General features: G+C 37.3%; 2 protein-coding genes across 6 annotated transcripts in view; one reads left to right on the plus strand and one right to left on the minus strand.

The window, feature by feature from the left end:
- The window catches only part of LOC144044173 (uncharacterized), a 13,738-nt gene extending 175 nt beyond the window's left edge, over positions 1-13,563 (plus strand). The window contains exons 1-11 of one of the 4 annotated variants that reach the window (XM_077558411.1): positions 1-79; positions 2,804-2,888; positions 4,987-5,148; positions 6,277-6,474; positions 7,413-7,571; positions 8,082-8,162; positions 8,300-8,435; positions 8,710-8,754; positions 9,144-9,611; positions 11,417-12,846; positions 12,944-13,563. The exon at positions 1-79 is cut by the window's left edge and continues 175 nt beyond it. In XM_077558411.1, the coding sequence (XP_077414537.1) occupies positions 18-79; positions 2,804-2,888; positions 4,987-5,148; positions 6,277-6,474; positions 7,413-7,571; positions 8,082-8,162; positions 8,300-8,435; positions 8,710-8,754; positions 9,144-9,611; positions 11,417-12,846; positions 12,944-12,991 (2,874 nt within the window). In that variant the 5' untranslated portion in view covers positions 1-17 and the 3' untranslated portion in view covers positions 12,992-13,563. Of the gene's footprint in view, positions 80-2,240; positions 2,889-4,986; positions 5,149-6,276; positions 6,475-7,412; positions 7,572-8,081; positions 8,163-8,299; positions 8,436-8,709; positions 8,755-9,143; positions 9,612-11,416; positions 12,847-12,943 lie in introns of those variants that run through there. The other 3 variants (XM_077558412.1, XM_077558409.1, XM_077558410.1) reach the window with 3 other exon arrangements.
- LOC144044174 (tissue factor-like) lies at positions 948-26,813 on the minus strand. Of its 2 annotated transcripts, XM_077558415.1 has the most exons (9): positions 26,642-26,813; positions 22,524-22,635; positions 21,472-21,561; positions 20,857-20,963; positions 19,339-19,517; positions 18,507-18,672; positions 18,324-18,435; positions 16,795-16,841; positions 948-1,242 (listed from the first exon to the last, which is right to left on the minus strand). In XM_077558415.1, exons 1-8 carry the CDS (start codon positions 26,706-26,708, stop codon positions 16,820-16,822), a joined length of 855 nt encoding a protein of 284 aa, XP_077414541.1. In that variant the 5' UTR covers positions 26,709-26,813; the 3' UTR covers positions 948-1,242; positions 16,795-16,819. The 2 variants fall into 2 exon arrangements, with proteins under 2 accessions (XP_077414541.1, XP_077414540.1); XM_077558414.1 differs by lacking the exons at positions 948-1,242; positions 16,795-16,841 and having other exon boundaries at positions 17,767-18,435.
- Positions 26,814-27,160: the final 347 nt, after the last annotated feature.

Raw genomic sequence — 27,160 nt, forward strand, 5'->3', positions numbered from 1 at the left:
GTGCGAGCACTGCAGTAATGATGCGTTTTGTTCTGGACTGCCTGAGGACATCGAGCGCTAGAAATCCGAAGGATAAAGGGTACACATAATGCGTCTGTTTCATATTTATGCGTGACATGCTTGCGATATATCAAATGATATGGCTTTTAAACCTGACTCGAGAGAAAATTGGACTTTGTGAATGCTATTGCGAGTGCACTTAAACTAATGTTTAGGGATTTGGGCCGATGAGGAGATGTGTGTGCATCAAACTAAACCACACGAAGGTAATTTAAAGTATTGAATATCGATATAGACTTATTCTGCTTAATTTACAATGCCACAGTTGATTTATATCTGAATCCCTGAGGTGTGCTTTCAGTCAAAATTAGAGTTGAAGTTAATTGATTGGTTAACTGAGAACCATCATTCGCTCCATTTTTATTTAGTATTTTCATTTCATCCATTAGACCTACGTCACATTTACACATGTCAGCCCAAAAGTTCATGCAATTGTAAGCTAATAACTGACAGTGGTGCCCCGCTATTTGCGGGGAATATGGACCCAGATGGCCAGCAAATAGCTTAAATCCGTGTATAATTGACACTTATTATAAATGTCTTAAAATAAAATAAAATAAAATTTCTATCCCCTAAAGCACTTGAATAAGCGGGGATAAATGACCCACTAAGCGTTTTCTATATGAAAAAAAAGGTTAGTGCTCACCTCCCTTTGGAAGGAAAAAAAAACAGTCAAGTTCATAAGTTAATATGTAGGCCAACATTTACTGTATGTTCTTTGTAAATCAAACAAAGTTAAAAAATAAAAAAAATAAAAATGACAGCGCAAACTGTATAGGCTTACTGATAGATGTTGTTTTAGCAAATAGTATTTCAGGGAATACAACATTAATAATTAAATGCCTCTTATATCCTCTCATGTAAACTGTAGTGTAATGTGGGCACTTTAGTTACCACATGTGCTTCGCAAAGACTCATTAGTCAAGATGTACTGTACAGTATTAGGATCTGCTCTCCTGTGCTGAGTTTGCTTATTCTCCAAAGGCTTGCGTGGGTTTTCTCAGGGGATGAGTTTTCCTCTAGTATTCAACCAAAAAACATCCATCCATTTCTTATCCGGTGCCAGGTCGCGGGGGGCAGAAGCTTTCGCAGGCAAGCCCAGACTTTCCTCTCCCCAGCCACTTCATCCAGCTTTTCGACAGGGCTCCGGGGTGTGTCCCGCGTCGTCTCCGTGGCTTCCTCCTGGCCCCCCAAAAATTTGCACAACACAAACAACACATTTTCTCCATGATCAGGAATATCAATCTGAATGCATCAGTGAGTGCAGATTTTATTTCAAACGGGAAATCTAACACAGGGATCGAGCTATAACGACAGGTCAAAATATGATATTGTATTATAATTTATGTTTGCATCCATCCCTGCCTAACAGCCAAATTTCAGAATGTCATTATGGTTGTCAATGTGCACATCAGTGGACAAAATTAGCAACAACAGTTCATTTTCTTGAATAACTGCAGTTTGTGTTCTGTTCTCTCGGGACAGATTGGACCCTAATGACATGTTTGACACCACTGCTGTTAACATTGAAAAATTCATGAACAATATCCATGCTTTTGGAGAGTTAGAGAAGCTAAGATTAGACAAGAACGTGTGGTGTTCCCTGGCCTGGGCACAGCAACATCTGATTTGATTTGAAAAGTCATAAACTTTTTTTTGTGTGAAACTTTTCAGTAATTCTCTGTTGTGACCAACGTGGCTCTCATGACTACATACGTACAGCTTGCGGTTTGCTTGTCAGGCAATCAGTGCCAATGTGAACCATCAATCACAAGTCACAATCATTAAATGATTATTTTGCACATTCCGTGTTTTTAGTTGTCCATTCCATTCTCTCTGAAAAGCAGTAAACTTCAATATTCTCCCACAAAAAAATACTCCACTAAATTTCCACTAATTTTTACGACAGCGTATTAGGGCCACTTATATATATATTTTTTATTTTTTTATTTTATTTTATTTTTTTATTTTTTTATTTTAGAGGGCGGGGGGAAATTGCTCATTTGCCACTTTTAGTGCCACTTTTAGATGGCAAATTAGCGAGTTTTTTCTCAGAGTATTGCCCCCGCACTCTAAAAAATATATATATTTATAAGTGGCCCTAATACGCTGTTGTAAATTTTCATCACTAAAAAATAATAATAATAAAAAATAAATCCAAATCAATGTGTTTGACATTATTTAATATTTTTGATGAACCAGATTACCTCTTCACATATAAATTAGATGGTCATTTGTGGTATTTTTTATGAATGACTCTGTTTCTCATGCTGAAGACTGCAGTAGCGAATAATGGCGATGGAGGTGTGCTTTGGAGGGGGAGCCAGTTGATGCGATTGTGACGGAGGGAGAAAAAAATGGATTTAATCAATATGTTTCCTTTGGAATGGCCACGCCCACTCCAGCGACGCTGTGTCTGACTCACCCCCTTCACATGTTTCCCCGCCTCACATTGGTGCAGTGTGGCTTCTTGCTTGGATGACCACGGACACACACACACACACACACGCACACACACACGCACACACGCGCACACACACGCGTACTGTCACGTTCACGGATGTAGCTCCGCCTCCTCTGCGGTGTAGCGACTGCGAGCAATGGAGGAGCCAGCAGTGCACCAGGATAAATTAGACGGCTCATGGGAAGGAGGGCATGATGGAGGGAAGGCTAATTGGAAGAGTGAACGCTCCCTTTCGTCGCTGCTTAAACACTCTTGTCTTCTCTGCTGGTCGTCTCCCAGGGAAACTGACGTCGTGGAAACGGACGAGAAAGTGCTCAGCAAGTCATCCGAGATCAGAGTAAGAAGACCGCAGCACCTTGCGCTGGTGTGTGTGTGTGCCTGTGGTTTTTTGTGCATGTTCATTTGTTGTATGATGCATGTCATCTCATTTTTCTTGCATCTCCCAACATACCTAGTAATGGAGACAGGACATACACAGTTTGCTTATGTGTACCATTTTCATTTCAGCAAGCACTTCATTTCCCATGATGCTCTTGTGCTATGCATGCAGTAATGTGACGTGGTATTAAGTAGGGGTGGGAATCTTTGAACGTCTCACGATTCCATTCCGATTATTGGGTCTGCGATTTTCAATTCAAAATGATTTGATTGACAATGATTTTTGCTTCAATCTATAGATGTGCAAGGAATTGTAATGATCTACTCCAGTCTGACTCGCTAATGTTAATTAGCGCGCTACTCGCGGCACTTTTATCACTCAAAAAAACGGCTCCACACTGCAAAAAAAGTGACATCTAAAGGTCCATCCGAGTTTGTTCAGGAAATCAGCTTTAAGAAACTGACACCGGGAAGTGTCATTGCCTTCAGGTACGACAGCACTCACCCACACAAAACTGCATCCTGACCATAAACATTTCAGCCCACGTTGAACATTAATTACTTACATAGCTCATGCAGTTATGTTTAGAATACAGGTTATTAGGGGTGGGAATCTTTGAATGTCTCACGATTCGATTCAGAATCGATTTTCGATTAAGAACAATAATTTATTTATTTTCAAAATGATTTGATTGACAATGATTTTTGCTTCAATTTCTAGATGTTCAAGGAATCGTAATGATCTACTCCAGTCTGACTCGCTAATGTTAATTAGTGCTCTACTCGCGGCACTTTTATCACTCAAAAGAACGGCTCCACGCTGCAAAAAAACAACTTTTATTGGAATAACTTGATCGTGATTTTTTTCCTTCTACTCTCTAATGTGGCTACAAATTAACAGTGTATTAGACCGCGTGGAACTACACTGCCCCTAAGTTGCCAAATCGGGTACAACATGAAACTGTGCTCCAAATAAAGGCACACACAGACAAAGGCAAGACAGTATAAAATAATTTAAATAAAATCGATTTTGGGACATTTGTAATCGATTCTATATCGTACTAAATGAGAATCGCGATTCTTATGAGAATCGATTTTTCAGCACACCCCTAGTAATAAGCGTTGATAAAATCAGTAAATCAATTGTAAAAGGAAACAGCAAAGGAGACAATAATGGAAGCTATTCTCATGGTCTACTAAAACCAATTTATGATGGTTGATTTTTTTTTCTATAAAGTGCATATTTATTTTCTACTTCCAGTATGGATCAAGGAATTAATTCATCACTTTCTCAACTCTATATTATTTTTCAATTTGCTATTAATTTTTGGCTATGTTTAGTTCTCAGCGCTTTGTTCAGAATTACTGGTCTGCTCTATAGGGACAATGAATGATATTGGAATAAAACCTTGTGTTTGTAAAGGAGATGAAGAATACCGTATTGATATTTGACTTTGGCACACATGTTTTTTTAAAAGGTTGTGTTTGTATCTTATAGCTGGGCTATGTTGTATTGATTGACGGTTTTCCGCAATTGTTGAAAATATATTACAAAAGTGTCATCATATGTAAGGATGGGTGAGTACAGATAACAGGCTTATTTTAATGTCTTTTTTTTGTGGCCGTTTGGGATCAGGAACTACAAATCAAAAATTAGAAGAATGCAAAATTGCCATTAATTTCATGCAATTTTATGGGAAAATGTTATTTTTGGCACATATAGGGATTTCTTTTAAACTGACCTGTCTGTCACTGTGCTTTTTTTGGGAGGGGTTATGTATCAATAGTACTGTACTAATGGTATTGGTACTTGGTTTGGGAATTATGTTTGTCCTGTATTTGGTTGTATACTTATTACATTTTTGTATATGTGTGGAGTGTTGCACCACATGTTGTTGCATCGTCTCCCTCATTTCATTACAGCCAGTCAAAATGCTCATTACACTTTCAAACCCTAAATATGAATATGTTGGGATTTTAATTTTCATTTGGGCTTACTTTTACTTTGCCATGTCATCATATCCTATGACGTCATACCTAACTGCTCAAAACGTGTAAATGTCCACGTGTTTTTGCATTTGTAGGAGCTTGAGAATGCGGTAACGGTGGAGAATCTGGAGCTGCAGGAGCAGCAGTCGGATCGAAAAGAGCTAGAAGAGACTCTGGTCAAATTAGAGGAGCACAAAGAGAAACTTATTCAACAAATAAAAGCAACCAGACAGCTCTGCTATGAAGAGAGTCAACAGGTTCGTTCACACTATCTAATCTACGGCACTACCTCATTAATTCATGGACTAAGCTTCACCTACCACACAAGCCCTGACATATGTACAGTGAGCCCCTGTTTATCTCTGCGGACATATTCCCGAACCACCCTCAGGTGAAAATCAGTGATAAAGACTTTATAAAAACAACTTTTTTTAAAAAACTCATTCACTGCCATTGACGCTTAATTTTTCATAATGTTTTGTTTAGTTTTTATAATCGTGACTTAACGAGTGAAGTCACGCGATTAATTACAATTAATTTTAATCACCTGACACCCCAAAATTTTAATAATCTTTTCTTCTTCTTTTTAAAAAAAGAAAAGCTTTTTAAATAGATAATTAAAAATTAGGGGCGTCAGGCGATTAGAATTTGTAATCGTAATTAATTGCATGCTTTCACTAGTTAACTCACGATTAATCACAAATTTTATATCTGTTCTAAATGTACAATAAATAAATTCTAGGTTTTCATACTCTTGTTAACAAAAAGTGGGAAAAAAATGTTAAACTAGTAGAAATGGTTCAAATGAATTTTTGACGTCTATAGCCGTCAATGGAAGTGAATTTCTTTATTAGGGAAAATTCTAGAATCCAACAATTTCTTGAAGAAAATAATAAATGTGGCAAATTCTAGGTTGTCATACTCTTTTTAAACGAAAGTGGAAAAAAAAGTTAAACTAATAGAAATAGTTCAAATGAATTTTTGACATCTATAGCCGTCAATGGCAGTGAATGAGTTAACGTAGTTGTATAGAGGAGTGAGGTGGGAAGAGGTAGAACTATTTTGGGGAAATGATGCGATGCTGTTCAATCTCTGAAGATGACGTCACATCATTGCCGTGTGTAATAAATGAAGCATCTGCGAGGGTGAATCATGATCATGATATAACGAATGTCAACTTTATGTTTCGAGTGGGATTGAATTAAATATAAATACAACACTGTTACTCGAAAACAAATCTGCAAATTCACAGATGATTGATTGTCAGTTTTAGGGTAAAAAAAAGTGTGAATATAGCCTTAGAGGAGCCCCTCTAAACGAACCCCTCTCGTGTAGCATATTGCACAATAGCATTTTATCTGACTGTCAATCTTTGTACTTTCCAGATCCTATCTCTGCAGGCTGAGGAGGTTAAGAGGGAGGGCCAGGTTGAGGAGTACGAGCGAGAGCTTGCCAGAGCCCGATGGAGACTGAAGAAGCTCAAAGAGGAGGTGAAACAGGCCAAGAGGAAGATGGAGGAGGCTGGAGAGAGGAACTGTCCTCTCCAGGACTCTATCAGACAGTCCTATGAAGAAATCTTGCAGGTACGGGAGAAAGTGCACATTTGTTAGATGTAGGAACAATACAGTATATGCGTATTGTTGTTGTTGTTTTTTTAATCAAATAGAATATGGTTGTAGGGAATGGTGAGCTATTTTAGACTGATACACTAATAAGGGTAAAATATCCTCATGAAATCATAGTGAACCAAAGAGAGCCGAACTGAACCTTGAAATTCACACTCTGTTCATTTTATATCCGTACTGGGTGTCCCAATTTTCAGTTTGACTTTAGCCCATTGTGCTAGCTAGCTAGCTCCCTAGCAGGTAACCGAGCACCCAGGGAGCTAGCTGTGGAGCTCGCTAGCTAACACCTGGCTAAAGCCAAACTGTGGCAGGTTTTTTACTTTCTGGACCTGGATTTGCCACCTCTGATCGGATATTGATCCGATATCACCCCCCAAAAAACTTTATTGAATTATATCAGTCTCGAACAAAAATCTCTGATATTAGCACTCATTTACAAGCAGTCCATTCCATACTCCGCTCCTGCTCTTCTAGGTTAAATTGATGTACTGTAACCCGAATGTTTGGAATAAATAGGTCATATTTTGTCATACCTGCTGTTACTAACTATTGTTCTTTGTTTGAATTGTATCACTTGATCAAGTCTTTTCTAACATTTCATACAAAAAAATGTAATTAAATCATGTACAGTATTATTCCTGCCATCATATCGTATCAATGTCGGTATTGGGCAGTACGCTAGGCTGCAATATCAGTATCGTATCAAAAGTGAAAAGGCTATATCATTGAGTAGAGTTGTTCCGAGTCATCTTTCTATAGTGTTTTTCCATAATTTTGGATTATTGCAAAAAGTGGGACAGGCCTGTAGTGAAGTTATTAGTATTAGTCACCATTTTTTGTTTGTGTGAATTATTTAGTGGCAAGACCAAAAACAGTGACTGGTGTCATCCATGCAGGAAGAGCACACGCTTTGTTCTGTGTCAGGTGGTGCCGTCACTCCAGAGAGCCAACTAGATGGCTCAACATCTCCTGCAGACACCACTGAAGATGAAGCGCTTCCAATGAGACCTTGGGGGAGGAGCCAATCACTGCCCGCATATGCTGACCTGATAATGGTAAATCGCTTTATAGTGATAGCGAGTTCATCAGTTGCTTTATGGAAAGTTGTTGCCTGCGATGTTGTTTTCAGAAATTGCAAACAATTCTATAACGTTTTATAGTATTGATTATCTTCTCAAAATCTCATTTTTTGCAGTTTTTCCCGATCTATTGGACAACAGATTGTCTTTAACTGATTTCTTGATTGAACAGGTCTGGAGATAATCAGTAGTTTGTGAAAATGAACTCCGCTTTCAAAAAATGTGGTTAGCCACAGCTAATGAGTTAACAAGGATGGCAAGCACTTTTTTACTCCGGGTATTGGAGCTTGAAATATTTTCCCCTATCCTTTTTTAATAAAATCGCCATTTCAAAACGGCATTTTATGATCATCTTGGATCATCTTCGTCTTTACATTTGTTTGATGCTCTTAAACTTGGGCAAACTATGCACAAAAAATATATATAAATACATCCTCACGCCGCGGTATTGAAATTGCCTACTTGGGTATTTGTTTGTGTGACCAGGTCGCCAACAGCGCACCCTTCTGCAATAATTTGGCAGATACCAGAGAAGAGGTAGATGACAGCAGCAGCAGCTCACCAAAGGTTAGTTTAGTAATCCGCATGTCATTCCATTATTATTCTTCATGAAGAGAATACGAATCTGCTTGATGAGAAATAGTTCATATTTATCGATAATGTCGATAATGAAAAATTCAAATAAGCTTTTGTTTGTTCTCTAGATGGACAGATCGAACCTCGAAGATGATCCAGAGGAGGGTGACATCAGTGAGGAACAAGGGGGAGTCAAGGAACTGTCCATTCTAAACAAACTGGACTTCTACCAAGATGACCCTTTTGCACATTGTCAGATAGGCCGTATGTTACACGTGATGTGTGATTTTAAACATTCAGTTTCATTCCGTACTTTCATTTTTCAGCACGTTTTATGTTTCTCATTAAATATACTGCATTGCATTTTCATGTGAAGATCCCTCTTCTTCATTGATTTTGAACCCCAACGGTAGAATGACTTTGTTATACTGCATGCACAAAAGAAATGAAGGAGTGCTATGTCGTCATTGATTGTCAATCAATTATGTCATCTTATGTATGTTTCTTAGTTTGTTTTATTTTTCGACTCTATTTGCAGATGACCTCTTTAATGAAGACCTATTCCCAAAAACAGATTCATCAGGTAAAAACTCCTAGACTTTTATCAATAGATTTTTTTTTAAGTAGAACTAACAGAATGTTCCTTTCCATTTTCGTTTTTGCTTAACAAAATAGTATGCAATAAGTAGATTAAGCTCAGATTCCCACAAGTTTAATTTGTATAAAATATATATGAACAATTTAACAATCTTAGTTTGTGTAGTTTTTTTCCCTTAACATTGCAGTTGTCACCTACAGAAGATGCAAAACACAGAATGATAAAAAATAAAAATGCACATTTGTTATGAATATTAATTTCTTTACATGAGTTTCTTAAAAAAAACAAGTACTGTCATGCTATGTGCTCTATAAAAAGATACTCTGATGATTGCTTTGTGTCACATTCTGATTCTGATATTATCTCCTTTTCAGATGGATTCACGTCAGATCCTTTCAAAGGCAGCGACCCATTTGCAGCGGACATTTTGTTTCCAGGGGCAAACGTTGGTTGCGATGAAGGAGCAGTCATTATCTGCGATGAGGCTGACACGAGTCTATCCTGTGCTGAAAATAAAGCCTCAACGGGGACGCAGTGTTTTGAGTCTGAGTTTCCGGATGAAGATAGTGACATCGAGATCAGCTATAGTCAAGAGGATCTTGACACGATCCCTGGGGCAGATGATGACCATGGATTTAAGCCAATCCAGAGTTCATCTGAGGAGCTGGGCCCGGAGCCCATTCGAGGCTGGCGTTCCCAGGGGCAATATTCCGTAGAATCGGATCCCAATGGGTACGAACTGGACCTTGCCGCTGTCTCCCCACCCTCAGACATAGAAGAGCACAGTTTTGGATCTCTAGCTGGAGAATTTAGCAAGGAGGCCACGGCAAAAGTGGAGGAAGGTAAATTATAAGTATTGGTGACTTGCAACAGTATTCATAAACGTTTTCACATTAAAACCACAAACATACAGTAAATGTATTGCATTCAAATTTATTTCATAAAGCAGGGGCCAGCAACCTTTACTGTCAAAAGAGCCATTTTAGGCCAAATCAATTACAAAAACATCTGTCTGGCGCTGCAAAACATTTGAGAATTGTGATGATGATGAACGGAACAGTGTGTTAGTGTTAGACAGTCCACTGTACTGAGGGCCCAATAGCTAATTAGAGCTGCACCAGAACACAGAAATATGCTGCACCCAATTTATTTTATTCTACCTTTCTGCCATTCTTTCATATTTTTGACATTTTGGGCAATTTTATGGACATGTGGTAATTTTCTGCCTCTCTTCTTAATTTTTTGGGCATCTTACGACTATTTGTGATGTTTTTTTCTGCCTATTTTGCTATAAATGTTCAAATTTTGTCAACATTTTATGGTAATTTTCAGGATTTCGTGTTTTGTTTTTGGACATTTTATAGTTTTCTTTTCTGCCGTTTTTTGAAGAAGAAAAAAATGTCTGACACGTTTGGCAATTTCATAGACATTTTATGGTCATTTTTGGGCCTTTTAGGCATTTTTTAAAACATTTTCATCTACTCTTTGTTTCTTTTTGAATATTTAATTATTCCTTTAAAAACAATCTAAATCATGAATTCATTTAAAGAATATTTTATTTGAAAAATAAAAATACATTTGTAAAAAAATATATATATTTATTACTACAAATTTTTTGGAGAGGTCCACAGGGAGCCCCTGGAGGGGGACTAAAGATCTGCATGTGTCTCTAAAACCACAGGTTGCAGACCCCTGTCATAGAGAGACAAATAGTGGCATACAATTGTGAATTGGAAGGAAAATTATGCATGCTTTACAAACGTGGGTTTTTTTTTGGGCAAAAATATTCACCACCTCGAAGTTGAATTCATTTTTGAAACACCCTTTGATGTGCTATGCCCCTATTAGCTTTGAACATCGCCAGGTCATGGACATTCTTTGCAAAATAGTTGAAGCTGAATCACATTATGAGGGAGAGTCTTTGAACAGCAATTCAGCAAAGTCTTGCCATTGATCGTCAATGTGATTTAGTGCTGGATTTTGACTGCACACCATTGTAGCTTTTGCTGAATGTTTATAATCATGGCTTTCTTTCCACATCTTTATAAAGGCCTGATAGGCGGACTACGCAGCTAAAAGTTTTCCTCCAGGCTATACTCCACCTCTCATCCATAGTCATCTGTGATAAGATCAAGATCCAGCAAAAAGTATAGAAAATTGACGGACGAGGCTTGGCAAGACCAGCTCCAAAACAGAACAGCAATTTGGAACCACGTACATTTTGCAACAGGCAGACATACTCAAATGGCCACCAGCCCATTTGTTGCCTTGATTTTCTAATGCCAATTTGATGGATTTATCTTAAACAAGTAAAGAAAGAAAATTAGGACATACTTTGTTTTTTACTATTGTAGTATCCATTAACAGAAACTGAGAGGTCCGTCGGTACTTGACCCAGTTGGTGACCCATTTCTGTCAGAGCTTAGCTTGTCTTTTTTCTAGTTTCCCATCATTCATCAGCAAAACAGGCGTCCATCAGTGACAGTCCTGACGAAATGCCCACCTCTTGTTAGGCTAAATTTAGGACCTTGGGTACTACATTTTGTGCTATGGAATGTGTAATTGTATGTTGGCATGACAGTCCCTTAAAAAGTTCTTGCACGTTTCACCATTGTTACCCTGACCTGAACTCTTTATTTCCCTTCAGCTAACACTGTCCCTGAGCTTGGTGATCAAGCAGTGTTGGTGCCGGACAGAAGAAGCAGGAAAGACAACACTCAGTCTCTTGATGATGTTCCTGGAGAAGATTGGATGAGCGACATCAAAGATGAAGCAGGAAACCCTTCAAGCCCTCCCAACTCTGTCGACTCTCATAACCTCTACACTGAAGCCGAGTCGCAACAGACCAACCTGAACTTTGACTGTGAATTAACAAGTCAGTCTTCCTTTGATCCATATGGCTTCAAGCTCAGTCCAGAACATTCGAGTCTCACCCTCTTAGACCCTGATGAAGCTGAGCTGAGCCCGGTACCCAGTGATCAAGATCTGGTTTTCGACCCAGAACACTCGTCTTCTCAACCAGACCCACTCAACTTTTATTCCTATGAGTATGAAATCCCCTCTTCCCAGATGGTACAGGACTCGGATCCCTATGGCTTTAAGCTCAGCCTTGAAAAAGAGAATGAGGAGGTGCCAGAATCGTATTGCGATGATAACATGGAAGACACGGCCCTCGGTAGATTTGACAGTAAGGACAAAGAAGAACCCTTTAACTATAGCAATCAAGAAGTACTGCAACTTCTTCCCCATGAAAACCAAGAAGTGCTTGATCCTCGTAGCAATGATAACCAAGAACCGCTGGATGTCTTTCAAAGCAGAAACCAAGAGGAGCTGGAATCTGTGATCAGCAATGAAAATGTCAAGTTGCTAAGCAAAGAAAATCAAGAATTTGCGAACCTCTGCAGTCCGGAAAACCAAGAAGTAGTTGAAGACGATTACTTTATGAGTGACAAAGAAGTTGAACAGTGTGAAAATGATAACCAAGAAGTGCTGGAATTTTGTAGCCATGGTCATCTGGAACAACTTGATTTATCCTGTACAGAGAATCAGGAAGTGTTGGATTTAGACAGCTACGGCAATCAAGAAGTAGTTGAAAAGCGGGAAGTGTTACTTTTAGGTAGCCATGGACTACCGAATTCTGGTAACAATAAATTTGAGGATCTGTTGGATTTAGACGGCCACAATAACCAGGAAGTGCTGGACTTGGTCAAAGATGAGGTTCACGCTGAAACCAACAACAATCAGTGCATCCTCAAACCAGAGCGGAACATCAGTCCCACCAATAACAGCTCAGACAGTGATGCGGCATCCGAAGAACTGCTCGGATTTGAACCCAGTACCTTCAGCGTTGTGGGCGGCAACATCACGTCCACCAACCAGACTTGCGGCACGTCTAATGATCCTACTGGTCACAACATACTAGAGGGGGATCTTGGGTCTGTGTTCAGGGCTGGTGGATACATTGGCTGTCCTGATGTAGCTGATGATCTAGAACCAATGTACCATAGACAGATTAACACTGTAGCAGAGCCAGTGCGGCCAATCAGACCGGTCAGACCTCCCCGGCCTTCACTCAGGGTAAGTTCCTGCATGATATTCATCAAATGCGGAGCATAAATTAGTATTGTTATTCAGGTATCAGGATGTGGACCAACGCATGGTGTGTGTGTTTTAGGCAAAGGAGAAAGCTGAGTCACCAACTCAGGGAATCGACCTGAAATGAGCCATCAATAATCAACACTGGTATTCTTCCCGAATACATCGAAGAGGAGGGAAATAAGAAGATTAAAAAAAAAAAATGGGTTTGACAAGGGGGGTGAGAGAATCTGTCTGTAGTTATTTTCAGCAATAACTGTAGACTCGTGTCCATATTTATGTTCAGCGGTTAAAAGGAAGACTGAAATAAGAAGTAGGAGGAGCCATCTGGCATAGAGGCCTGACGTACTGTACACTATGTCTCAATTGATTAGTAAATTACTGTTAGTAAATAATTTTTTGGTCACTCTAGATTATTTTGTTTTTTTTGTAACTACCGTTTTCAGCCAACTGTGAAGTTAATATCTCTTTTCATACAGTATCTGCTGCTAGCACATATTTTTGTGTTTCATGTCCTGGATAAGGCTATAATTGATCTGACATGAAGATCATCACCAAAATTTGAGTTGATGTTAGAGCCTGCCTAAGTGGACTTGTTTCAAGATCAAATGTATATACAGTAAAGTAGTGTGGATTTTATTGCCTGCAGCAAATGTGTTAGCTAGTTAGTTAGTTAGTTAGTTAGTTAGTTAGTTAGTTAGTTAGCTAGTTAGTTTTAAAAAAAAAGAAGACAAATTGTCAAGACAATTAAGAAAAAAAATGACTGACTGACCTGTGTTTTTTTTTTTGGGGGGGGGGGGGGGGGGTTCAGTTTTAGTCCTAATTAAATTTCCATTATTTGTACATCACATCTAAAAACATATACAGTGGAATCTCCGACATAGAACAAGATCAGTTCCAAGCTGGCCGTTTTCCAATTTTTTTTATTAATTTTTTTTAATGAATCAGTTAGTAGTCCATTCCAGCGTGAAACTGCTTCCATCATAAAACTTGTGTGTTGTATGTCAACTGCGCAGACAATGTTTTAAGTCAACTTCTAGTCCTAATTTGTTAAAACGGTACTCATGCAGAAGGTAATCAACTTACAGTACCTAATATAATTTTTTTTGTTATTTTTATTTCCTTACTAGAGTCAACTATTTAATTTCACTTAAATGTAAAATGAAATATGCTAACGGGAAAAAACACGACCTTTTGATAATGTGACAAGCATATGGAATCTAACCTAAGCTAATGTTAGCATTCCTAAAGCTTTACTCAGTGCTGCTTCTTGTCAAACATCGCAAACAAATTTGACTAAAACAGCGATAGTCATCAAACATGCAAGTCAACTGCTTAATTCACAAAAGCGGGGTGATACCAGCTGTGTCCTATGCTAGCAAGTAAGCAGATCTTGTTCTCACACAGCCAACATCGAACTCATGCAAAAAAAAAAGTGCCACAGAAAGGGGGGAAACAACAACTGAGATTTGATGCTGACCGATTCAAACTATAACGCTGACATCTCATTCTGTATATTGATGACACTTGTCGTCTTACGTCATGCATTATAACAGTTTAATGTCCAAATGTTTGTGCCTAAGCAGACATTTTTTCCTTTAAAAAAAACATTTTATTGTGATGACCTCATTTACTGCTATTGACGGCTATAGACGTAAAAAATGAATTTGAACTAGTTCCATTAGTTAAATTTTTTTTTCCACTTTTGTTAATAAGAGTATGAAAATCTAGATTTTTTTTTTATTGTACATTTAGAACAGATGTAAAATTTGTGATTCCTCATGAGTTAACTAGTGAAGTCATGTGAGTAATTACAATTAAAAAAAAATCATTTTAAAATTTTAAAAAAAATTTGCGTCAGGCGATTACAATTTTTAATTGTCATTAATCGCATGACTTCAATAGTTAACGCCCAATTAATCACACATTTGATATATGTTCTAAATATGTACAATAAAAAATTCTAGGTTTTCATACTCTTGTTAACAAAAGTGGAAAAACATGTTAAACTAATAGAAATAGTTCAAATGAATTTTTGTCATCTATAGCTGTCAATGGCAGTGAATGAGTTAAGGTACAAGTTGAGGTTTCACTGTATATGCATGGCAATTGGGCCAAATGCATTCCAGGAAGGTGGGAAATTGGAGTTTTCCGACCTCCTACCAAAAAAAAATCATTGGAGCGCACTCAAACTGGGAGGTCCGACTAGCTTCAAATTATAAACAGATATTTATGAATGATTCCGTTCATTTAGTTTGACGTTACACAACGTGATTTGACTCTTGACTGCGCGAAGATATGCCGCTATCTCCCTGCATGGAAGTTGTTCAGTGAAATACTTATGACATAACATATTCCTTTATTTATAGAAAGGAAAATTATGATGGAAGGCTTGCTGGAGGTGAAAATGTGTTTTGATTATCCAAAAGAAAAAGCAATTAATCGTAATGAATCATCTTTGTTGTGTCTCGTACAATACGAGTGGGATAAAAGTCTGACTTCCCACGTTCCTAGAATGCAGCATTAGTCTTGAAAGCCGTAGCGAGGAACACAAGGTTTTAATGAAGTCTCCCCCTCAGATTCTAAGTGTTATTGACCTATTAGCTACAATGGTCGATACAATTAACAGATTCACACATAAACACATGGTCTGTAGCTAAAGTACTGTACTGTACTGTAGTTACTCTACCCTAACAAAATTCATCAACATTGTATCATTTAGCATATACCGCATCTTGGCTTTAATCAAGTTTTGACCAAGATCATTCGTAACATCAAAAATTGCATTGCTGATTGAATATGTTTGCAATATTTAATTCTGGTATTTCAAAAGAAGGTTCCACAAGAGCAGAAAAAAAATCTGTTTTCCGCTTTGCTTCTCATTTGGTCTCATGGTAGCGGTGCCATTCACACCGGCCTTTTAGACATTTAAAGACTTATAATCAGCCATTGCAGTTTTTGTCTCAGGTTTGATCAATCAGCAATTGAACACTTTTTTTTCTAGCAGTGAGTTAAATTTGTATTGTCATTGCACACTTCTGTAGCCAGTTCATGTGATGAACATATTCAATACACCCATTAATCTGCCGTTTCATTTAAACATACCTAAAAGCAAGCACTTGAACGATTCTTGTTCATCCGTTTTACTTTATGCCTACCTCATTGCTACTTTGTTAGGACTGCATGATAACACCGTGAATCCTGTGATCGCATACAAATCTGTGATTTTGACCTCTTGTAAACATGTAATGTCGAGTCAAAAATGCATGCCATACTAACAGTCATCGGTCAACACGTGTCATAAAACGAGTCAGAAATCTTTCACGGATCAGTGATGATGTGTTTAGGCCTAGAGGTGAAACTGTCCTTGTTCATGCTTGATATTTGCTGTCGACTTACTTACTATCTAGGATCATATCCTGCTATCGCTTCATCCAACACAACACTTATTTTTGTTACAGTAATCTGGTATCAATTAAAAATGTTTGCGTCATGTATCATGATTTACCACAGACGTCAATTGAGCATGCATCAACTCCAGAAAATGTGTTTTCTGTTATACGGATTCTTGCGCTGAAAGTCAAGGTTGGGAGAAATGTCAAAAAATCGAAACCATTGAAGATTTTATGTTGCCATGGTGAATCCGTGGATTCTTGTGCTATTGTATGTGTTGCGATGCAAATGCATCGATCTGCGCTTGAGACATCAAAGAATACAACATTAGTGAAGCCGACATCAGGTGTTGAAAGTGTGTGCTTGTTGTGACAACCCCCATTCTTGCATATTATTAGCGACCATGCACACCCGTGCTTTGGTTCATCTGTCCAAAGAATGTGATTCCATGTTTTTTTGTTTTTGTCTTTCATGTTCTCAAACATTAAAAGTGGTTTGAATCTTGCAACGTGATTGTTGTTTGACAAGCTTACTTACGTTCTTGGCTTCTTTTTGTGACGTGCTAGAAGGACATTTCCTGCGGTCTGTTTCACGTACCGTCAAGGCCAAATCATTTTCAAGGCAGTTACAGTGTTTAATTATAATATTTTCAAATCAAATGAAACAAACAAATCAGCGATGAAACGTAACACTGATTGTTATTAACTCATTCACTGCCATTTACAGCTTTAGACGGCAAAAATTAATTTTAATTATTTATATTAGTTAAAAAAAAAAATTCACTTTTGTTAACAAGAGTATGAAAACCTAGAATATTTTTATTGTTCATTTAGAACAGACGTAAAATTTGTGATTAATCATGAGTTAACCAGTGAATTCATGCGATTAATTACGATTACAAATTCTAATCGCCTGACGACCCTAATTTTTCCTAATCTTTTAAATTTTTTCTTAAAAATAAGAAGAAAGGATTATTAAAAATTAGGGGTGTTAGGTGATTACAATTAATTGTAAGTAATCGCGTGACTTCACTTGTTAACTCACGATTAATCACAAATTGATATCTGAAAAAAATGTTTAACAACTAGAAATAGTTCAAATGATTTTTTTTACGTTTATAGCCGTCAATGGCAGTGAATGAGTTAATGTTAAAATGTGCTCTCCTTTCCTCTGTTCAAAAGCAAGCACATTTTCTCTCTTTGACCCGATGACGTCATCCAACAAAGGTGAAAGAAAGGTGTAATAAAGGTTAGGAGATTTGACTTTCCGAAGAGGCCCATAGTCTTATAAATAGTGGCCCTGCAAAATTCAAGCTTTACAAAATCACAGTCTGGGACCAGGGGAATTTCGGACCATCGTATATCATATAGTTTGATAAAAAAAAAAAAGTTAAGTCAATGAAGAAACAAAATGACATACTGTTACTGCCACGGATATGTTGTATTCGTTATGTGCACTGTATGATTACCTTACAACCAAAAAGAAATGAAGAAAATAAGAGAGGCATCCTTCAGTTCAATGCTGTATTGTATTGGCATACTTTTGATCAACAAAAGTTACCTTTATCAATCCATGAAAATTCAATCACAGAGTCCAGTCGCACCAACGTGAAATATAATCAACAGAAGTTTGTGAACGTAACTGTGATTTCACAAAGTGAACACCAGGTGGCCCAAGGCCCTCATTTTGATGGTTACTGACACAGTATAAATAAAATGCTTAAAAGAATGTTAAGAAGACTGTTACAGCGATTCGTCACCTTGGTTAGTGCATATTGATAAATCTTAAATATTTTATGACTCGTGAACATATACAAGCACAATTTCTACTTCTACTAAAGCAATGACAAAAGAGGAATATAAAATGTTTAGTTGTCCCTGTAGTGAACACATACACAAAGAGGAAGACCAGCTCCCCCTGGTGACAAAAAAAGGTGTGACGTTAACAGTTTGACAATTTTCTTCTTGAGCCCAATTGAAAACCTACAGACAATATGGGTCATATACGCACGCACGTACACATGCACACACATTCTCACAGATTAAACAACTGTAGATGACTGATACGTTTGCGAAGACCTGTTTCTTCGTCTGCAGCATAGAACCGTCACTGTGATGATGACAATGAGGACGATGACCAGGATAAAAAGTCCACCAACCAACGCTCCAAGACTCAGCTCTAGAGGGAAAATGAAGGTTGCAAGTTAGGCAGAGAGACTGACTTGCGAAGAAGCATGTAGTGTAGTGTACCTTGGAAGACGTTCTTCTGTCCAGGAGTACACTGCTGGATGCTCCAAGCTCCTTGCTGGTACTGTTTGTCTCTTGAAGAGATGAAAGCTACCACCATGAAGCAGTAACTCTGACCAGCATCCAACCCAGACACTTCTCCTCGATTGGTGTTAAATATGATGTCTCGCTATAATGCAAAATTTGACTATATTCATATATATATATATATATATATATATATATTAGGGGTGTTAGAAAAAATCGATTTGCCAATATATTGTGATCTTACATGATCTTACCGAATCGATTTTACACAGCAATTTTTTATGGGAATATTCAACAAAACGTCTTACTTAGGGTTAGGATTCACACATTAAGCATGGACGAATGTTATATTAATGGAACATTAAGCCTTAATATTTTTATTTCAGTGCTGTTCAAACATGAAACAGACTGCAACCTGTTTGTTAAATGCAGTGGCTCAGTTTTAAGCCTGAATTTTCAGATAAAAAAATGCATTTTCATACAAATCTTACAGTGTACATGTAGAAGTTTACTGATTAATATTTTCTAAATTTGAGTAAAAAAAAAAACTATAATCAATTTATAGATTTGTATCGGGATTAATCGGTATCGAATCGAATCGTGATACGAATCGAATCGCCAGGTACTAGGCAATTCAAACCCCTAATATATATATATATATATATCAATATGTAGCAATAGTGCTATCAGGATATGTAACCCAGTATTCATTCTCCGGGGGGAAAAATAGATTAAAAAGATTCTTTCAATTCAATATTTTCTTTCATTTCATTTCCATTCAAAGTCATAGCTTGTTTAATGCTACTACCTTTCCAGTGTTTCCAGACTTGTAATAGCTGATCTTGTACTGGAGGTCATTCTTGAGAATGTCTCTGATGGTGAGCTGCTTTCCATATTTATGAAAACTGGTTAGCGGGTCTTTGATGGTCACACTCACTTTGCCCTCTTCCACAACCTCCACATTGAAATCCGGTGCACTGATCTCACCTGAGCAGGGGAGAAATAACAAAAAATAGCTGTGTCTCTTGTCTCTACAGTGGGGGTGCTCCAGCATTACGAGTTATGATTAGGGCCAGAGCCAGCTGGAAAAAGTGTGTTTTTGTTCCTGTAGTTCATTTAAACAGCTATAAAGGAGATAATAAAACCTGATATCAAGAGTTCGATCTCCTTGCACGATTCATCAAATCACAGTTTAAAGGGGAAATCAACTTTAATCACTTCTTGACAATATATGTGACCTCACTATTCTAAACATGACAATTTTATTTATATTACATTTGTGGTATATGAGTTATGAAGCAAAATCCAGCAGTTTTCATCCATCTCAGGGGGCGGCCATTTTGCCGCTTGCTGTCGACTGAAGATGACATCACAAATGCTCAGGGCTCAGGCAACAACCATTCACAGCTCAGCTTCAGGAAACAGGTGAGCTGTGATTGGTTGTTGCCTGAGCCCTGAGAAACTGTGATGTCATCTTCAGTCGACAGATCGTGGCAAAATGGCCGCCCCCTGAGATGGATAAAAAAAATGGCTGGATTTTGCTTCAAAATTTATATCCGCCTTCTTATAGTGATAATTTAAAAAACTGCTGCTTAACTCATATTCCACTAACATAATATTAACCAGAATACGATATTATATTGGGTGGGGGGGGGGCTTCCCCTTTAAAGGGTGTATTTGGTAATGAGCTTTCAAATTTGCTAACCTTCAAGTTATATGATGGGTCTTGTATTTTACTCCCATCTCTTTGAGCCATTTGACAAGATGTACTAGTGGAAGAAGATGGCCGGCCGCTAGGTGCAGGCATTAGCTACAGTAGCTAACCACTGTCTGGCTATCTGCTCTGTGCGCAATTGTATGTTTTGTTTAAACATATACAAGACATGAAGGACTGGTTAGCAAGTTGAGAGGTTAGAGTAGGTATAGAGTGCGCATGTTTTCCCCTTGGGTGGATTTTCTCATTCCACATGTCAAAACATGCTTTTTAGGCTAATTGAATACGATAAATTACTGATAGGTGTGAAGGTGAATGTTTACGGTTGTTTAGAAGCAATGGTGGCCAATGACGGAGGCACGTGGTGGCCAGGGGTGGCGGCCAAGTGAGGTAAGGCATCAACATAGTTCATATCCCACTGAGAGACAAACATTTGTGATGCTAGCGAATGTTTTGACGTCAGGGTTTATCCGAGGTACGCTAAACGCTCGCCTACAGTTTTGATGGTCATTCTTGTCGCAAAGGAAGCTTTGAACGTGTTCAAAAATCTGGCTTTAGCCACAACTGGCAGGGTTTTATTTTGTGGACTCAATGTCCGTGTGTAATACTTACTCTGTCCATATGGGTTGAAGGGTGGTGAATAAGTGTGAAGAAGTAAGTCCTCCACCTCATAGTCACTGCTATCAGAAGGTTCTGTTAGGATTTTAGCACTAAATGTCCTGTTGAGTAGAAAAGCAGGAATTGGTGGTACCATTTTGCACTGTGATTTCCACAGGCCCATGTGTGTCTCTGCTCTTATGTTCTTCAACTTTTTGTGTGGAGGAATGTTTAGATTGTATGAAGAAATTGTTACGTGTATTCATTTTTATTAAAAGCTGAAGAAAGTATGCAATATATTGTGGAAGGTCAGCCTCCGCTCTCATTTTGCCAACATAAATAGACATCAAAGCTTAACGAAGCTTATAGTTTAGGTTTGTTGTGAATCATCCCTTGTTATCGTGCCAGAGCCCTCGACTAATTGCCAATTTCCCATAATGCACATCCACATTCATCTTCTTTTCAAAGGCCCACCAGGGAGATCGGACAAATAAAAACCCACACAATATTATTTGCGTTGTCATGGCATGAGTGGGTCATAAAACCTTAAAACAAACAAAACACATACAAATAAATGCTGAATGATGCACGCTGTTTATAACTTTGGTTTACAAAAGGTAGGCGACATACCTGTGAGGGTGTTCAAATTCATTGGACAGATCACACTCGGTCTCTGCTATCCTGATGCAGTTGACACTTTCAATCCAGTTAGCGTCATCCCTGATAGTCACATGACATCAATTTACGGTCATTCGCATATTTCCCCCTTTCATCTTAACAGATGTTTTTACACATGCTATTAAAAACGACACTGACATGGAAGTCATGTCATCAATATTCTGCATTTCAGAGCCATACAAAGAAACGTTGCAAAGGTAAAGGGAGTTGATTCAGGGGTGATATGGTTCATATTTGAAAATCACTTCCCCCTCTCTGTGTCGTCGAAGGCAATCAACGTTTATTCGCTGCCATTGACGGCTATAGACGTCAAAAATTCATTTGAACATTCTTTTCCATTTTTGTTAACAAGAAAATGAAAACCTAGCAAAAAATATTTGTTGTACATTTAGAACAGATGTAAAATTTGTGATTAATCTTGAGTTAACTAGTGAAGTATTGCGATTAATTACGATTATAAATTTTAATCGCCTGATGCCTCTAAGTTATGGGAAAAAAAATTCTAATCTTTTTTTCTAAGAAAAGATTATTAAAAAAAAAAAAAAAGTAAATCGTAATTAATCGCATGACTTCACTAGTTTTGATTTTTATATCTGTTCTAATACAATAAATAAAAAAATCTAGGTTTTCAAACTCTTGTTAACAAAAGTGGGGAAATGTTTTACTAATAAAATTGTTAAAATGAATTTTTGACATCTATAGCCATCAATGGCAGTGAATGAACTAATACATATTTTATGTCATACACAAATGTCGGTGCTGACATCATCCATTCCTACATTTTTCTAAGACCCAGGTCGGTTTTGAACACAAGTCACTCTAGCCACTTTTCCACTAGACGTAAACTGTACAACACTTTGCAGAGTTCGACGCTCGACTTGTGCTGGGCACAAGACATATACTATAACCCTAATCCTTGCGAAAAAGGCCATTACTATGCAATGACATAAAAACATGGTCAAGTAATCCATTCCAGAAGTGCGCCGGCGTATGTGCTGACTCACCAAGAGTACATGACGGTGAACGTGTGGTTCGATGGTGGTGCCGTCCACATGAGAAGAGTTTTGAAATCCAGAGATACCCAATGTACATTATCTGCTTTGGGCACATGTTCATCTATGACAAGACAAATACAATTTTATATACACACATAGGCCAAATGTTGTTGGCACATTCCCACTAAAGAAAGCTATTTAAAACACACACACAATGGCCACTGAAATGACAAGATCACAAATGAACTATACCAGAGCGTTCATATAATAATTTTTTTTATCAAAGGTAGAAAACATTGATTTCTTATCAAGGTTTGTCCAAGGTCGCAAATGTTTGCCAAACATACGCCACACGCTCACGACCAGTTTTCATGCTTTTTCTTGTCACAACAGAAATTTTGAACCTGATAAGCAATGTACATTCACTACTTTCACAAACAGCCACAAGCGTGACGTCACCCCATCCAGGCTTTATAAAAGCCGTCTAAGGTTGGATGTCGCAAATTAGTATTTAGTAAAAAAAAAACTATACGATACTTGCACGGAATGCCTGTTTTCAGTTGTCCTTTTTACTGTATCTCTCTCTAAATAAATGAATTAATTTATTAATGAATAAATAAATAAATAAATAAATGTATTTAAAAAATACAAAGTTGTTGTTTTTAATTAACTCATTCTCTGCCATTGAAAATTCATTTCAACTATTTTTATTAGTAAAACATTTTCCATTTTGTTAACAAGAGTTTGAAATTCTAGATTTTTTTTGTATTAGAAGAGATATAAAAATTGGGATTCATCGTGAGTTAACTTGTGAAGTCATGCGATTAATTACGATTTACGAATTTTTTTTAATAATCTTTTCTTAAAAAAAAATTTTATTAAAATGTTTCCGTAAATTAGGGGCATCAGGCGATTAAAATTTGTAATCATAATTAATGACTTCACGATTAAACTCACGATTAATCACAAATTTTACATCTGTTCTAAATGTGCACAAAATATTTTTTTCTAGATTTTCATACTCTTGTTAGCAAAAAAATGGAAAAAAATGTTAAATAGAAATAGTTCAAATTATTTTTTTTACGTCTATAGCCGTCAATGACAGCGAATGAGTTAAGAAAGAAAATTATAAAGAATAATCCAAATCTGATGTCATTACACTTTCTAGTAGAATAGTAATGACATCATGCCATATGACAACATGTACACTGACTAGACCACGTGTTGATAGAATCTGAAGAAAATCAGAGTAGGCTACCATTGGTCACGACAAACTCCAAAGGAAGTTATAAAACTACAATTATGTGACCGTAAATCATAGGCGGGTTGTGGGCCTCTTGGCCTACTTTCTCACCATGCAGGCGAGTATGAGTGCGATGAGAAGGATCCTGTTTGGTAATGTTTACAGATGATGTCAAGTGAGGAAATAGGGTGAAATGAAGTCAGTTAGCATTCATGCACGATGACGCAACAATGAAAAACAAAAACGTCAATTCCCAACCTTTTTTGTGTTGCGACACAACAAACCCCACGCAATGATATCCAAATGAGTTTCATGTGGGTGGCTGGCCAACTGCATTGTCACTATACTATTTGAGCATCGCCATGTAATAAATAGTTGGACATAAATAGAAACACATCTTTGTTGTCACTCTGCAGTTCCTTCAAATGTACTCTTTCTGACGCTTGTAGGATGGACTCACTAATCCCACGTATTTTCTTGACATTAGTCACCCATGTTTCACAACTGTTTTAATTTTTTTTAGACATATCAGTTGTCATGATTCACTGGAGCCTCATCATGAAAACATCCAGCCTTCTAACTTTCTTGGAACATCCACTGCTTCATCCTACTCACGCATTCCCGTCAACGGACTGTAATTGAAGTCATGCTTTGGGAAGGGAGCAAAGCGGATGTGAAGCAAAGGTAAATCTCTTACATGGCGGCAAATCACACAGCACATTCTCTGCTTTTTGTCTACAGAGTGATTCACTCACATTCCATTATGGTTTTTAGAGTAAAATGATATTTGCCCAAAAATATCTTTACAATAGCTTATTTATTTGAGCATTTATGACTCAAACATCTTCTAATTAGCAGATAAAAACCTTAGCTCTTTTTTTTTTTTTTTTAACTTTTTGGATTGGTGTGTGTTCTAATTTGCCACATTTATTATTTTCTTCAGGAAATTGTTGGATTCTAGAATTTTTCCTTCATAAAGAAATTAACTCATTTACTGCCATTGACGGCTATAGACGTAAAAAAAAAATCATTTGAACTATTTCTATGAGTTTCACATTTTTTCTACTTTTGTTAGCAAGAGTATGAAAACATAAAACAAATATTGTACATTTAGAATAGATGAAACATTTGTGATTAATTGTGAGTTACCTATTGAAGTCATGCAATTAATTACAATTAAAAAATTTAATTGTCTGATGTCCCTAATTTTTAATAATGTTTTCTTTTTTAATTAGGGGAATCGGGCTATAAAAAAATTCTAATTGTAATTAATCACATGACAACTAGTTAACTCAAGATTAATCACAAATTTTATATCTGTTCTAAATGTACAATACATTTTTTTCAAGGTTTTCATACTCTTGTTAACAAAAGTGAGAAAAAATGTGAAACTAATAGAAATAGTTCAAATGAATTTTTGACGTCTATAGCCGTCAATGGCAGTGAATGAGTTAATAAAGAAAATATATTTAATGAATTCCACAGGATAGACTATTGCCATCACGTATGGAAGAGAGGGTTTCAAGCGAGGGGGTGTACATTAGTGCAGCAACATTAGTGATAACTTTAGCTAGCAACTAACAGGATGAAGCAAGGTGCTATAAAAATCATTATAATGATGTAACTACCAGTGGCATATAAACAGATTAGATCATTAATTAAACGGATAAATCTTTGGTTCGGAATGCTTGCAAGGTAGCATCATTATGTGCAAAATTCGCTATCTTGACATGTGATAAAAAAGCATGAGATCTTCTGTACATAACTATTTGCTGGTGTGTTGAGGAATGCTAAAATAATAATAATAAAAAAATACTGTTTGGAATATTCCACAAATGAATTTGCTTATTGGAAACAGGTGAGTGTCATGAATTGATTGGGTATAAAAGGACCAACCCTGAAAGGTTTAGTCCATAATATCAGTACTATTGTAGTATTATTATACTTACTTACTATTTATGCCATTTCAACTTCCAATTTAGCATAGTAAATGTAATAATTGATTACTTATATAAGTAATTAGTAATAAGTATTTTTTACACAAGTTAACATTTTGAATGAATTTGTAGTTTTTGGCAGTTGTGGCAGCCAATGTTAAGCACTTTGTCCCCCTGTTCACATTCTTGATTTTTGTTTTGAACCGTACTAAGGCTTGTTCTAAGATCTGGATTCTGTTTGTGGTTTGATGAGTCACAAATGTTGTATATACGTCTGGAATTGTTAGGAAAAACCAGCTTTAGCAAATATTCATCTAATTACGTGTGAATGTATTCCAGCTGGGCAGTCAGAACTATTGACCTTAGCTCATAACAGTGTAGCCACATTTTCTATATAGTATTTATGTTTTTGTGGCGTCTTTGAAAGAAATTGTTGTAAAGTGTTAAAGAGTGCTTCAGGTCCTTGACCAGGTTTTTTTTTTTTGTAGGGATAACTAGGTTGCCTTCAGAGAACAAAAACAGATGTGCCCTCCTCCATACTCCTCAGGTAATGCCGCTCGTTTTAATGGTCTCACGCCATTTTAGAGTGAAAGCAAACACCTGCTTCAATGACATTATTGACACTGGGCAAACACTGTACATTCATAAGGTTGTATCCTTATTTCTGAGGAAGCAAGAGCGACTCAGTCACCAACAAAAGTAACTAAATAAAAGTAGGTCAAGTTCAACATAACTACCAAACTAAAGTTGTTTATCTATCTCCTCAAAGTGTGAGCATTTACTATATCATGTCATCAACACAAATCTGCATTTTGCTCACTTGTGCTATACAGATTATAAAAAAGAATGTGAATTGGAAGCACATGAGTCAGAGCATGTGTGTAAAAATGCCCAAATGGTCTCAGCAGTTAAACAACATGAAGTTTTCTGAAGTGCGCGGGTTTTACCTGCAACAATGATAATCCAAGCAGACATGTAGACTCCAAGATAAAGAAAGTTTCGCAGTGAGGCCATGTTTACAACACGTAAATGTCCTAATTTCTCCTTCAAGGCGTGATTTTGTTGAACATGGAAAAAGTAGCGATCTTCCCTCTTGCGTTTAAACTGCAACGTCTTCCAGAGTGTGGGATCAGAATTTAGGGGAACTGTGGGGGTCTGATCAGGGTTCCGCCCCTCTGTTTCACTGACTGACCCCTCCCACATGCCTGCTTGCTGATGGAACCTTCCCATAAAACTTATTTTAGCAAAACATGTACACCCTTCTTACCGTACACTTGGATTCATCCTTATCTTGCATCTCTGAAACTCAAGAACCGACATGTAAAACCACAACCATGTCTTTGTGGAAAGTGTGTAATCTGTGAATGTTGCCATGGCAGCAAATTGGCATTGTTCCAAATGGTCCGGTTCACATAATGCTGAAGAAACCTTTTGGATCTTTCTCTTAATCTTCACGTGACTACTAA

The sequence above is a fragment of the Vanacampus margaritifer genome, chromosome 2 (assembly GCF_051991255.1).
Source record: "Vanacampus margaritifer isolate UIUO_Vmar chromosome 2, RoL_Vmar_1.0, whole genome shotgun sequence".
NCBI lineage: Eukaryota > Metazoa > Chordata > Actinopteri > Syngnathiformes > Syngnathidae > Vanacampus > Vanacampus margaritifer.

Bases quoted from the DNA above. Each gene is read 5' to 3' on its own strand.
- LOC144044174 (XM_077558414.1), bottom strand. From the start codon at position 26,708: ATGGCCTCACTGCGAAACTTTCTTTATCTTGGAGTCTACATGTCTGCT. The intron at 20,964-21,471 runs GTATGTCGCCTA...TCTACTCAACAG, and splicing joins GAATTTGAACACCCTCACAG to GACATTTAGTGCTAAAATCC. The intron at 19,518-20,856 runs GTAAGTATTACA...TCCCCTGCTCAG, and splicing joins CTTCAACCCATATGGACAGA to GTGAGATCAGTGCACCGGAT.